Below are 14,959 nucleotides of genomic sequence, written 5' to 3'. Positions count from 1 at the left end.
ATGCGACCTGAAGTAGAGACTATGGACTCCTAAGACCTAAACAGTCTCTGAAAACCTTGACCTTCATTAGTAGAGACCTTGACCTTAACTCCAGAGGTTTTGACTCTCTCTTATGGAGTGTCTGTTCAGACTCTCGCCTTCGTTAGTAGAGTCTTAGACGATCCCTCTACAGAGCTTGACCTTGACTAGTAGGGACCTCAACCTTGACCCTGAAGACTTTGCCCCTCCCTCAGAAATTTTAAGTAGAGACTGTAGAGTGTACAAATGCTGACTTTCATTTTAGTGATCATTCCACAGAGCTTGACCTTGACTAGTAGAAACCTTAACCTTCATCTTGAAGACTTGTTCCTCTCTCAGATATCTTAGGTAGAGATTGTAGAGTGTACACGCACTGAAGTTCATTAGTAGAGACTAAGACGATCGCTATATACAGATCTTGACCATGACTAGTAGAAACCTTAACCTTCACCCTCAACACTTTGCTCCTCTCTCAGATATGTTACGTAGAGACCGTATAGTGTACACACGCTGACCTTTATAAGTAGAGACTTACACGGTCACTCTACATAGCTTGCCCTTGACTAGTAGAAACTTTAACCTTCACCCTGAACACTTTGCCCTTCTCTCAGATATTTGAAGTATAGACTGTAGATTGAACACACGATGACCTTTAGCAGAGACTTGGACGACCATTTTGGATACCTTGAACTTGACTTGTAGTTCGTGACCTTAGCCTTCTCTCTTGACTGATGATGTTTTTCAAGTTGTGAATAAGTATGTTCAGAATTGGAATTCGATGATGTTTAAATTGAATTTTAAATCCGTAGTGGCAACAGTGGCCAACACACACACACACACACACACACACACACAGTGACACACACACACACACACACACACACCAATAATAATTAAACAGTATGACACACGATGTTACATGAACTGTTCAATATTTATTTTGCAGTTGTAATGGAGAAACACACGCACACACACACACACAAACAGACTCACGCGCGCACGCACGCACGTATTTGACGTATGCTTTTAGTTTTAGTCAGAGTGAGTGAGCACCCACAACCAAACTCATCAAACGAACAAAACTCAGCTTCGAACAAAAGCGTACACTACCAAGCATACAACCGATAAGCAGACACGTAAACCAGAAAGAAAACATTTAATGTACATCGTCTTCAAAGACAAGCTCCTGTATATGTTTGAGGAATATTTGTGAGACGTTCCTGCATGGTGATTTGCCCTTGGCCTGTCCCAGGTTCTTCGTCAGGTTGTTCAGCAGCCCAGCTGTTTGGTCGCTTTTCAGGTCGTGCTGAAACAGGTGTTTTTAGACATCAAAGGCACACTCCTTCTCAGATCTTGACAGGTTTCAACATGGGATAAAAGCATCCCTCCACTTGGACACATACCAAACATCAACAGCATGGGTGCTCTCTGAACACAGTGGGGATTTTTTGATGAATTAATTTCGTAAAAGCTGTAACCGAGTGCCGAAACACTACGATCACCTCGGGAAGCGAAGTGCAATCAAACAGGATTGAAAATGTTAGGGCTAATTTCTTAGTCCTATAAAAACTGTTATGCAAACCCGAAGGTTTCCATGAACATACAGACAATCGGAAACCACCAGACCCCATCACGTGTGTGTGACTGAGATTGCAAGCGATGTTTGGAAGGGCGTGTATGGATTGATTGATTGTACTCTGGCCAAAACATGTCCCTAGTGTTCTGCACATGGTTGAAATAAAGTCTTATGTCTTATGTCTTATGAAACATAATTCCACAACTCACCGGTGTTGACTTTAAAGGCCAACAACTCGGGTGCAGAGTCTGCTGTGAAAGGAGCGGTAGCCTCCCCTGTCACAAAGCCACTAGAATTCATCGAAATAAGCCAAATTCACCACAGCAAGCACCCAGGCTCTTGGTTTATGGTATGGGACAAAATGGAGGGAGGGTCTTAATCCACGTACAAACCTGGTACAATCTGAGATGGTGAAGTCTAGACTGCTTCAACTTTTCAGTTATGTAAATTGTACATCCATCATCATGAAAACAAATATTTCTCAACCTGATCAAATGAATTGTCTGCACTCTGTGGGCAGTAATTAACAACAACAAGGAACACAATTTTAAAGTCAAATCCTTCAATGAAAGTTCAGAATTTTCACCCATGTTTCTGAAAAACTGCAAAACTTTGTCTACATCCCAAGTTTCATTGTATCTTGGTTGTGGTGTACGCAGTTCAAAGATTCCCTTTAGAAATCGAATTACTAAAGGGTGACATCCTACTGTTTTATTGTCTGGTAGAATAACCACTGCAGATAGTGCACTCCTTGCAGTGTTTATAGCACTGTATCCTAAGCCATCTTCATACAGCTTAGTCAAGAACTGTAACACCTCATCTATAGTCGGACGAAGGGGATCACACTGGCACTGCACACAAAACTTGCTCCATCTGCTGAGGTAGGAGGCATACTGCTGTCTGGTTGAAGGTCGCCACGATGCCCAGATAACTTGGAAAGTCTCACCTTGAACTCCTCTTGCTTCGAGGGATTTCCTGATAAGCAACAAGCCAGAAGTTGCAGAGTCCTGTGGAGCGGATGCACATCTTGCGTATGTGGTAGATGAATGGTAAGCTTTCCCTTTGGAAGAAGAACAGGCTCTTGTGTCAGCATTTTCAACATCTGGGGGTACCATACTGCCGTAGGCCACTTTGGAACGATCAAGATTCCTTCCGCTCTGTCGCGCTGCCATTTGTTGAGCACTTTCTGCAGCAAGCTGAAAGGCGGAAAGGCATATATTAACCATTTTGACCAATCTTGGGTAAAGGCATCAATGGCCAAGGCTTCTGGGTCTGGTATCCAGGACACGAATGGTTTCATCTGAAAATTTAATCGTGATGCAAATAGATCGATGTCTGGCTTCAGCAGACGATCTTTTAATTTGCAGAAAATATCATGATTCAATTTCCACTCAGTACGATCATTGAATTGTCTTGACAAAACGTCAGCTTCTGTATTCAGTATTCCTGGGATATGTGAAATTGATATCCAAATACCATTTTCCTTGCACCACATCCAAATTTGTTTTGCAACGTTATTGCAATCTGGAGAACGCGATCCTCCCATATTGGATATATAGGAGACTGCACATGTGTTGTCTGTCAAGACTTTTACATGTTTTCCTGTGATCATTTCTTTGAAACTTTTCAAAGCGTACAAAATTGCCATCATTTCTAGAACATTGATGTGCAAATTCATTTCTGTTTCGGACCATCGCCCTCCAGTCTTAATTTGACCACAAACAGCTCCCCAACCACCTGAACTTGCAGCATCCGTCTGGATTTCAACTTCAGGATTAGTTTTTTCAATGGGGAAAAAAGAGGAATCTAAATTTTCAATCCACCAGTCTAGTTCTTCTGTTGTCTTATCTGTCAAGCTTGTCAGCGATTCAAAATTTCCTGCAGAAAATTTTAACGATGTGGATTTCAGTCTGTTTAAACTCCTATAAAACAGTGGGCCCCACTGAACAGCTGGAAAGGTTGCTACCAACTGGCCTATAACTTGTGCCAGTTCTCTTATGGTCACCCTCTTCTTTCTTTTCAGTTCTGAACATGCGAGCACAACTTTTTGCTTTCTTTCCAGGGGTAAAGTAACTGTCATATCTTCAGAGTTTAAAAGAAACCCCAAGTACCTCAGTTTCTTGCAGGGTTTGAGGACTGATTTCTCTGTGTGGATAATAAATCCCAGTGAATCGAGTAATTTCACTGTCTTTGACACATTCTCTGCACACTCTTCAAAAGAATTACCTTGCAGATAACTATCATCAATAAAGGAAGTGGATAAATATCCCTGTGATCTGAGTGTGGCATAGACTGGTTTCATTAACTTTGTGAAATAACGAGGGCAGTTACTTAGTCCATTTGGGAAGCAGGTATACTGATAAAGTTTGTTTCTCCACATGAATTTGAGGTATTTCCTGCATTCTGCTTTTATTGGTACAGAGTAGTATGCATGTCTGAGATCCACTGAAGCCATGTAGCAGCCTCTTATCATCATTTGAGTTGCTGACGTAAGATTGTCCATCTTAAAGTGCTCATATTGTACTGAATCATTAAACTTTTTTAGATTCAAAATGAGACGGTAGGAGCCATCAGGTTTTGGGACCATGAAAACAGGGGAGATAATTTCATCTTCCTGATGCACCGATTTTTCAATAACTCCCAAGGATAACAGTTTTTCAATTTCCGAATCCATTTTTGTCCATAGATTTCCTTGTACTTGATTTTTCAAGTAAGAAAGATTTTCAGAATTTAAGTCAGAAAACTCATCTATTGGAATATCAGCACCGCACACCATGTCAAGAATAAATGGGTCTGATGTTATTTCTTCCCATTTTTGAACAAACTTTTTTAGTCTACCTGCTTCAAAAGGGCGGTTAGGTATTGTATCTTTACATATCCCATGACCTCCCTTCTTTGTCTCTGTTACTTCAGTATGGGTATATATGTTGTATTTTTATAGCTCAATAAATACATCATGGACTCAAAAAAATATATGATAGTGCAGATTCCGATTTGGGCGAAGAACTACTTTGCTCCCGACCTTTGACCTCGCGCCGAACAATGTGACACATTTGTATGAAGTTCCAAAATCGTATTGCACGGCTCAGAAAACCATATCAGTTGCACGCAAAAATGAATCTCAGAACTGATCTGATGTATGAGATGCAATAAGCAAACGTTTCTTTCATTATGAAAGCAATGCAGGTGGGAAAAAACGAACATTCAACTTACAAGATAACCAGATGCTAGCGAACCAAAACAAAAACACGAGTACCCTCCCCTTGCTTCGTTAGCAGACGACTTTTGAGAATCTGTCAGACCGTCCTTACCTGGCACGGTTGGGCTTCGCTATCATCAGCTGTTTCACGTGTTTTGCGAGCAAGTCTACTCTTTTGCCTGGCTCTGCAGTAAGTCCACATTGGCGATGAAGGTATCTAAGAACTTAACATGTGTGTATTTTTCCGTAATCCAGTCATATTCTTTCAAAATGCAATCAAGCGGCGGTGACAGACTTGGGTCCTGTTTTCCTCGCACCCATACCAGTTTAGGTTCATGCAAACACACTCGCAAAACATGTAGATACATTTCAAATAGGGAGCAAATGGTTAAATCTACATATGTGTTCCCTAAAATTTGCTTCTCTGTCAATAAGACTAATTGTATAATAATGCGTTCGAAAAAAACAACGTGGAATCGATTCTGAATCGAGTCGAGTAAGCCAAATGGGGGCCAAACCGGTTTCCCCGTTCCGCCGACCTGAAACGCAAAAGAATTGTGCGCTTCAACTAAATGGATTTCTATACGACTTCATTACTTTCTTGCAACTTATGAACCTTTACTTAAAGCTTTTAAACGGTCTGAAAGTAGTGTTACCGCGTACTTATAGATGCACTCATTCGTTTTATTTTTTCAGCGACGGTCACTTAGTTTAAGGTTGCAAAAAGGCCAAGTCTCGCTGAAAACACTGTTCCACACTCCACAGATCGCAACAGTGCCGCTAGTAGTCTACACTTTGTGTTTGATGGTAGAATGGGATATACAGATTACAACACTCGTGGTTTTTTATATGGCTTGTATTTCAGTCAAGACCCAGCGGGAATATCAATCGAGAGCCACTCGCCAAAGGCTCGTGTCTCCCGATGATATTCATCCGTTGGGTCTTGACTGAAATACAAGCCATATAAAAAACCACTCGTGTTGTAACCTATACTTACAGATTTTGGCAGAGAAGGTAGTGGAGCTACTGCTGGCCTTGTTGCCACTCGGTTCGTCCGCTGCCGCGGTAGTTCATTCTGCCCCGTGCACGGTAAGGTCCTCTCCCTCTCATTCTGCCTCTTGGTGTCCAGGTTCTTCCTGCACCTCTTGGCCTCCAATTCCAATCGTTTTTTGCAAAGGGGTTTTGTGGAAAAAACTTTTGACCTTTTACTCCACTTGACTGACTGAGACCCAGGCCCATTCTAGCTGTTGTATCAATGTTTGCACATGCAGCTTTCAGGTCATTGCCAAACAACATATCTGTGATTGGAACTTCAGCAGAACCAAGTTTTTTGTACTTTTTGTTCAGTTGAGCATTTGAAATTTTCCCCCTTCTGTCGATTGACAGATCATGGTTTGTTTTCTGTACAAGTGCAATAGAATCTGCTACACCTTTCATGAGTCCCCGAATTTCGGGTGATTCACTTTTCAGTATGGTTTGCCATATGTTTGTGAGTGCATAGGTCGCTGTACACAGCGCTTTCTGATACTGCTGTAGTTTCAAATCTGCACCTCTTGTTGCACGGTCAAGTATTGACCATATCTCCGGATTGACCTTTGGAACAACAACCTTCAAGTTTTTAGGTCTGGCATACTTGTTCATTTTTTCTTTCATTTTTTCTTCTGAAATTTGACCTTTTGCCATGGTCTCATCAACCAGCTTCGCGATACCTTCCGGTATTTCTGGTGCAAGCTTTTCAGCATTGTCGAACTCTTGTTCTATTTCTGCCATTTCAGTGTCAGAATTACTAGTGCCACAAGTTTGACCACAAGTTTCACCTTCGTTCACTCTGATCATCGATTCTATTTGATCATCATAATCTTCGAACGAATCAGATTCGTCTCCAGATTCTTGTGACTCTGCTTTTCGCTTTTGTCTTTGTGTCATCTTCGAACCATGATCATCAGGCGATTCGCCTTCGGTCTGGCCTTGGCCCTGACCTAGCAGCGCTAGGATACGTTCGTTTTGTTTTTTCATGTTATTCCAATCACTGATTGGAATGGTCACTGCCTCTAACCGAGGTTTTTTCTGATTCTTTTTCTTCCCTTCTTTTTCATTTGACACATGTTTGTCCTTTTGACTTGAACAAGGCAAGTCTAACAATTGATCCACTTCATCCGCGTGGATTTGGATTTCAGGCACTGATTCAGTGCTGTCCATTGTTCGAACAAATTCTAAGCATTTGCGACAACAAATAAGGAAAATACACTTACCGCAGGTCAAAACAAATGGTTAACCGAAGGAATAAATCAGTCAAGTTAGGAAAAAAGAACCCTAAAAGGAAGGATTAACCTGATAAAGTAAGACCGGTTTTGGAGAAGCTGCTATGGCGGCCGGAAGTCGTACGGGAATGGCGTGTTTCCGGCGGTGTGCGCATCTCACAAATCACGTAGTTTCGGTAAACTACGAGAAGTGGAATCACAGTGAACTGCTGCTAAACCAAATGAAATAAAATCGTATATAGCAGCATAAAGGCATTTAAATACAAGAAGCTACCAAAAGCAAAAGCTACCACGTGCGTGCATCCGTCATTTTATATGGACAGTAAATTGCAGCAGCGCGCATTTACAGCAACAATAAAATTAGATGACCTTTGGGGTTCCTCTGGCTATAATTAGTGACTGGAAATTCCACAGGAATGGGGCGGGGAGTTTTACGGGGGAGCATCTTGTATTGTATAACTTTGTTTAATTCTTTGTTTGTGTGTGTTAACGCTTATAATAGCACCAGTTTGAGGATTGAATTGAAAAAAAGAGAGACTTCTAAAGTATGTGTGCTTTTTTTCATGAGTCTCTGAGCTTTAAAACAGCGAGAAATTAGCATTTTCTTCAGATAAACATGATGTCTGCAGTTAGGCTATTGACAGACGGGCACAATGGCCAAATGGATAAGACGCCGGCCTCCCAAGCGGAAGGTCGTGGGTTCGAATCCCGGCCGCGCCTGGTCAGTGGGTTAGGGGATTATTCCGATCTCCCTCGTCAACTTATGTGCAGACCTGCTTGTGCCTTATCTCCCTTAATTCGTGTGTACACGCAAGCACAAGACCAAGGGCTCACGGAAGAGATCCTGTAATCCATGTCAGAGTTTAGTGGGTTATCAAAACACGAAAATACCCAGCATGCTTCCCCTGAAAGCGGTGTATGGCTGTCTAAATGGCTGGGGAAATACGGTCATACACGTAAAAACTCATTCGTGCAAAAACAACCGAGTGTACCTGGGAGTTCCAGTCACTGAACGCAGAAAAACCCCAGAAAAGGGATGTTATGAATAATCCCCATAGTAAGTTGTGTACCTCTTTGGACGGTTTGAGTGGGGTGCTTTTGTGTGTGTGTGTGTGTCTGTGTGTGTGTGTGTGTGTGTTTTTTTTTGGGGGGTAAAATCTCAGTAAATGGCCCACACAACCTAACTCACAGTTCTGAAGGTTTGGTACACAGCTTTCAGCGTAGGGTTGCTGTAAAAGTGACGTTTACTGCCATGGAGCACGAGTACGCCGTGCTTGTCAGCGAACTTGCACGTACTGTTGGGATGAACATGCCTGGCGGCGCAATGATCACCTCTGTAATTCGCCGAACAGTCCATCTGGTAAAACCGATCTGGAACAAGCAAACACACAAACAATCAAACAAACAAATTGGATTTGTCTCTTTTGCAGAGCGCTGTGATGCAAAGAAAACTGACCCGCTGATTTACAGTTAATTGGAAAAATGAATTGAAGATTCTGATAAACAAGGGGAAGTAAGCGTTCTAAATGAAAACGACATGTGTAATAGAGTGAGAGTTATACGGAACCAGTCTCCTGGCACCTGTGAGAATAACAAGCATTGAAATGAACAAGCGACTTTCATATTTTTATTTGTTTTAATTAAAATTTTTAATAGAAGATTCTATTATCTCTCTTTAGTCCGATATTGTACTGGTCATTATATAATAACATAATCAAAATCGGTAACCGGTCATGCTTAGTGGACGGTATTTCACCTGGCAGACTTTTTGTGTATTATTGTTTTATTTATAATGAAATAACTTATACTTTGACCTGTTTCTATGAGAGTCAGTATTCGTAGGAATGAGATCATACCGATTTGAAAATAATCTAGCGACAGCTGGGCTTGATATATACTTTCGTGGTGTATTTGTTGTATTTTGGAAAGAGGAGGGGGGGGGGGGAGTTTTTTGCCTCTCGATCGGTTCGAGAAATATTGATGTTTCCTCTCGGTTATGAACGAGTGCTCGATTAATTGGTACCCCGATTGCAAACAGCCAGCTTATAATATAGTACCTACCTGGATTGAAGTTTGTGTATTCGTTGTCCTGAAGAAGCCTCCATTGGCGAAAATTCGACTTTGTGCTGTATTTGTGTTGGTGAGCACCGAATTGTTTTGTTTTTCAACCTTGAAGTTCTTTATTTGTTCTTTCTACTCGTCTGTACAAGCCATGTTGTCGAACCCCCATTGAAATGAAGCCTTTGGTTTAATCGATACACTTTCAGACAGACTTACCTGGACTAAAACGACAGAAGATGTTGAGAAGGTCTTGGTCGAACCAGGCTAGCTTTCTGCCGTACGTGTGTTCATAGTTGATAATGGCTTTTGTGAAATTCACTTGCCTCATCCTGGTCAGATTCATAAGGGCCACACCAGAGTTCAATCCTGAGAAGACACAATTGGATATAGTTCTGGAGTGTATGAAGTCAGGTGCGAGAATCGTATGGCTAGTAATATCTCTCTCTCTCTCTCTCTCTCTCTCTCTCTCTCTCTCTCTCTCTCTCTCTCTCTCTCTCTCTCTCTCTCTCTCTCTCTCTCTCTCTCTCTCTCTCTCTCTCTCTCTCTCTCTCTCTCTCTCATTTTGTAATAAAGTTCTGAGTTCTGAGTTATCCGTCCCTCCCCCCCCATCTCTCTCTCTCTCTCTCTCTCTCTCTCTCTCTCTCTCTCTCTCTCTCTCTCTCTCATTTTGTAATAAAGTTCTGAGTTCTGAGTTATCCGTCCCCCCCATCATCTCTCTCTCTCTCTCTCTCTCTCTCTCTCTCTCTCTCCCTCCCTCTATCCCACCTCTATCTCTCCCTCTATCTCTCTCTCTCTCTCTCTCTCTCTCTCTCTCTCTCTCTCTCTCTCTCTCTCTCTCTCTCTCTCTCTGACTCTCTAGCTCTGTGACTGTCTAGCGTCTATCTCTCTCCCTCCCTCTATCCCACCTCTATCTCTCCCTCTATCTCTCTCTCTCTCTCCCTTCCCTCTCTCTCTCTCTCTCTCTCTCTCTCTTCCCCCGTTCTTGTGCGCGCGCGCTGTACTGGGGTGTGTGTGTGTGTGGGGGGGGGGGGGGGCAATTCAGGTGCCGGTTGAGGGGTATGAAAATGTTGTGCATAGTGAGCACTGACCCAGAGGCAGAAAATAAGGGATCTTGGACTGCTTGTTGTACCAGCCCATTTTGGGGTCCTCGTGTTCCGCGACCAGTGCCAGCATCTGCGTGGAGTTGAAGCGTGAGAAGTAGTTCCACATCTTGTCCAGGGGAGACAACAACACGGCGTCCGCGTCCACATACACCACGGCGTCTACATCCTTCAGCAGCAACTGGAACATGATGACAACGATCTTGATAAAACCATGCTATAAACAAGGATTGAGAATCATGGTAAGATGTCCGCATACACCACGGCGTCTACATCCTTCAGCAGCGACTGGAACATGATGACAACGATCTTGATAAAACCATGCTATAAACAAGGATTGAGAATCATGGTAAGATGGCCGCATTCACCACGGCATCTACATCCTTCAGCAGCGACTGGAACATGATGACAACGATCTTGATAAAACCATGCTATAAACAAGGATTGAGAATCATGGTAAGATGGCCGCATTCACCACGGCATCTACATCCTTCAGCAGCGACTGGAACATGATGCCAACGATCTTGATAAAACCATGCTATAAACAAGGATTGAGAATCATGGTAAGATGGCCGCATTCACCACGGCATCTACATCCTTCAGCAGCGACTGGAACATGATGCCAACGATCTTGATAAAACCATGCTATAAACAAGGATTGAGAAGTATGGTAAAGTGTCCGCATACACCACGGCGTCTACATCCCTCAGCAGCGACTGGAACATGAAATATTTTTGAGTGGCGGTCACGTGATCCGTGAAAACTAAATCTTTCATCCAAAAGGTGATCCTGATAGTTAAGTGAACGGCCTTAACTGGCATATACATTTTTAATGATATGACACGGGAATTAATGCTTTAATATGGGTGCGAAATTTGTTGCAATAATTTTTTGGCCAAGTTTACATGTATTCCTTCTAGAGTGTACGTTCATGTGGCCCACAACAGATCTGTCTAGGCTTTCCCGAGAGATAACAGAATAATAATTCTCACTCCACGTACAGCGACAGCGCGGCTGCTACCTGTGCAAAGGAGGAATTGTTTGCTGAGTTTATCGTATGCGCGCGCCAGTTTCGATATTGATTCAGGAAAAATTCCCACTCTAAACAGGAAGCTGTCAGGCTGTTTTGTTTAGTTTTGGATTGTTAGGATGAGGGGAAGGGGTGCTGTTCAATTTTCACATGAAAAAGAAAATGCAAATCTAATGTGGTTTACGTGATCGTTCACACAGGAAGGAAGGTACCGTTAAATGCAAGTCATTCAACCGCACATAGGCGAGTGGTTACAAATGCATTGTCTTCAATCGTTCTGCGTTAGCAGCTGTTAATCTGCATATTGCCAGCTGCATACGTAGGTAGACATCCAAACACATTGATTGGGAATCATGCATCATTCTCATCTTTATTCCATCCATCCCATAGTGTGAACAAAAGCCTTTTTACATTTAGTCAAGTTTTGACTTCATAGGAAGCTTAGAAAATGTGTCCCGCTGGCTCAACAAGGGCACACTTGACAGATTACAGTACGTGAGCACTCCGTTGCAACAAGTTGCACATAGCCTTGAGCGATTTTTTTAAAGAGTTATTTTGTATTGATGTAGTTACCTCCCTAGGCCCTTCAAGTAATGAACAAGCACGGACCATTGAAAAACGAGTCGCAGTTGCTCCACTTGTTCTCCTCACTTTAGGTAGCTTGCTACTTGGTGTTTCGTTGGTTTTTAACATAGAGGGGGAATCGAGACGAGGGTCGTGGTGTATGTGTGTGTGTGTCTGTCTGTGCGTGTGTGTGTGTAGAGCGATTCAGCCTAAACTACTGGACCGATCTTTATGAAATTGTACATGAGAGTTCCTGGGAATGATATCCCCGGACGTTTTGTTTTTCATTTTTTCGATAAATACCTTTGATGACGTCATATCCGGCTTTTTGTAAAAGTTGAGGCAGCACTGTCACACCCTCATTTTTTAATCAAATTGATTGAAATTGTTTTAAAGCAATCTTCAACGAAGGCCGGACTTTGGTATTGCATTTCAGCTTGGTGGCTTAAAAACTAATGAATGAGTTTGGTCATTAACAAGAAGAGCAAACGCTCGATCGAGTCACTTTCGCAGTTCTGAATATTATATGAGGCATCAGATGGACAGGAAGAAATTGCTATTCACAACACAATACAGATGTAAATAATTTGATGTAAAGAATAATCCTATAAAGTTTGAATCAAATCCGATGAATAGTTTCAGAGATATGATATTTCAATTTTTTTCCTTCAAGACATACCTGTGACCTTGAAAAAGGTCAAAGGTCACCAAAGCAGACGTCAAAGTGTAGAGGTCACTGGGAGTCACGTTCACATAAAATTTGAGCCCGGTCACTTTTATAGTTTCCGAGAAAAGCCCAACGTTAAGTTGTGTGTTGCCGAACAGAAAAGGCTAGTTATCTCCCTTGTTTTTCTGATAACGTTCGTAAAAGGCTACAGATGTAAATACTTTGATGTAAAGAATAATCCTACAAAGTTTCAATCACATCCGATGAACTTTGTCAAAGATATAAAATGTCTAATTTTTCCTTTGACGCTGACCTGTGACCTTGAAAAAGGTCAAAGGTCAACGAAACCATCGTTAAAGTGTAGAGGTCATTGGAGGTCACGACTAAACAAAATATGAGCCGGATCGCTTTGATAGTTTCCGAGAAAAGTCCAACGTTAAGGTGGTGTCTACGGACGGCCGGCCGGACGGCCGGCCGGACAGACTAACACTGACCGATTACATAGAGTCACTTTTTCTCAAGTGACTCAAAAATCGGAAACTTGTAATTAAAAAAAAAATTTTTTTTAAACGATCCAAAAATAATTTCATCTTATTCTTTGTCATTTTCTGATTCCAAAAACATTAACAGCTATTGTGTTTTCAGCGTAGCAATAGGGTCCGATATTTAGACGAGACAAGTATAATGCCGACGAGTCGGAGACGAGTCGCATTATACTTGTTCGAGTCTAAATATCGGACCCTATTGCTACGCTGAAAATACAATAGCGATTATATAGCCGTTCTGACCTTTATTTGTTGTTCCAAACTTACAAAATGACAGTTTTTGCGTCGATGCGTTGATCTCAGGTTTTGATAGCAGACGCCGTTTCTTATGCGCATTAGTTTTGCGCAGGCGCCACACTGACTTTGAAAAAAACCTCGATTTGACAACACAGCTGTTAAACAGCTTTTTATTAGTTCATTCGTATACAACAAAAATAAGTTTGAGTTTTTTTAATTTTGAACAAGACTACTTATGAAGAAGACCAAAACTCAACATCAACGGAAAACTAGAAACAACTGAAGAACTAGGATGCAACAAGGGGAGGAAAAGAGAACAGCTAATCCGTACAAAGCGAGCAGACGGCAGCGACGTTTCCAGTTTGGGTGAATGGCATTTATACTTGTCTCGTCATGAAGCGAATTTTTCAACCTCAGTTATAAACGACTACATGAATGTTAGTGCCATGGGTTGTACATCAATACTTCAGAGGGGAAGTGGGGTATTTAGTGTGGAGTTACGAGATAAGAAAAGCCGATTGCGAAAATTTGTGTCAGTCGGCAACTGTGAACAAAGCTCACAGACACACAAAAACGGCTGTTCCGTTGTACTCCCCTGTTTGTACTACATCTTTCGACTTTGGGCATTTTGTGGTGTTTAGGGACAGAAAATAATAGGTTTAGTCCTGTTTCATCGGGAAGTTAGCAGAAAAGGGTATGCTATCGACATTTGTAAAGCTGAAAAACATTCCCGAGAAGAATTTCAAGTGGTCAGTGTATGCTGTTGTCGATCAGTGAAACATCGTGTGGTACACAGGTGGGTAAACCGGAGCCATCAATCAATCAATCAATCAATATGAAGCTTATATAGCGCGTATTCCGTGGGTACAGTTCTAAGCGCTTGTCGAAGAGTTGTCAACACAGGACTAACAAAGAAACTAACATCTACAGACGGACACAAACCCTATCACACACTAGCAAACCCTGATAAACATACAACAAACAACAGTTTAACAACAATGTACACATCAATAGCTAGGTCCAAACAAAATAATATCAAACACAAAGAAAACACCTCTCACAGAGCACAGCACAAGAATGTCTTTTGGGGCACAACACATCACTGTCGAACATGAAAGTCGCAGCCAGCTACGGGAAGAACTGAGTCTTCAACCTACTCTTGAACGCGTCAAGAGAGGGGCTCTGGCGAAGCTCAAGCGGCAGGGAGTTCCAGACGGAGGGGCCCGCGGAGGGGAATGCACGCTGACCAGCAGATGCGAGTTTCGAGCGAGGGATGTGAAGGCGGAGTGGGTCAGCAGCAGAACGAAGGGGACGGTCGGAGGGCTGGGTGTACAGGTCCAGGGAGGATTGAAGGTACTCGGGAGCAGAGTCGTTGAGACACTTGTAGACCAGAGTGGACAGTTTGTAGGAGATTCGGGTGTTGACAGGGAGCCAGTGCAAAGAGCGAAGTAGGGGGATGATGTGGTCTCGCTTCGTCTTCTTCAAATGACGTTTTCCCTCGAATACTTTATATCAGCTATTGAGAACTACCTTTAACCGATTACAGTGAAAACCATCATCCAGTGATACAACTACCACCTCTACAAAAAGTACAGCCTTACTCGTCTTACTGACTGCATCCCGAACAAGAACACGAACGATGGAAGAACAGAAATAAAGACGGAAACTTAAACAGCAGCACTAACAACCGATGGCTAAATT

General features: G+C 42.3%; 1 protein-coding gene across 1 annotated transcript; it reads right to left on the bottom strand.

The window, feature by feature from the left end:
• Positions 1-939: 939 nt before the first annotated feature.
• LOC138951684 (glucoside xylosyltransferase 1-like) lies at positions 940-10,420 on the bottom strand. The gene is made up of 4 exons (XM_070323244.1): positions 10,204-10,420; positions 9,332-9,481; positions 8,244-8,425; positions 940-1,324 (listed from the first exon to the last, which is right to left on the bottom strand). Exons 1-4 carry the CDS (start codon positions 10,403-10,405, stop codon positions 1,175-1,177), a joined length of 684 nt encoding a protein of 227 aa, XP_070179345.1. The 5' UTR covers positions 10,406-10,420; the 3' UTR covers positions 940-1,174.
• Positions 10,421-14,959: the final 4,539 nt, after the last annotated feature.

Source organism: Littorina saxatilis, linkage group LG17 (assembly GCF_037325665.1).
Source record: "Littorina saxatilis isolate snail1 linkage group LG17, US_GU_Lsax_2.0, whole genome shotgun sequence".
NCBI classification, from domain to species: Eukaryota; Metazoa; Mollusca; class Gastropoda; order Littorinimorpha; family Littorinidae; genus Littorina; species Littorina saxatilis.
The sequence above is the reverse complement of the archived record's forward strand: the minus strand, read 5'-3'. Positions and strand labels throughout refer to the sequence as shown.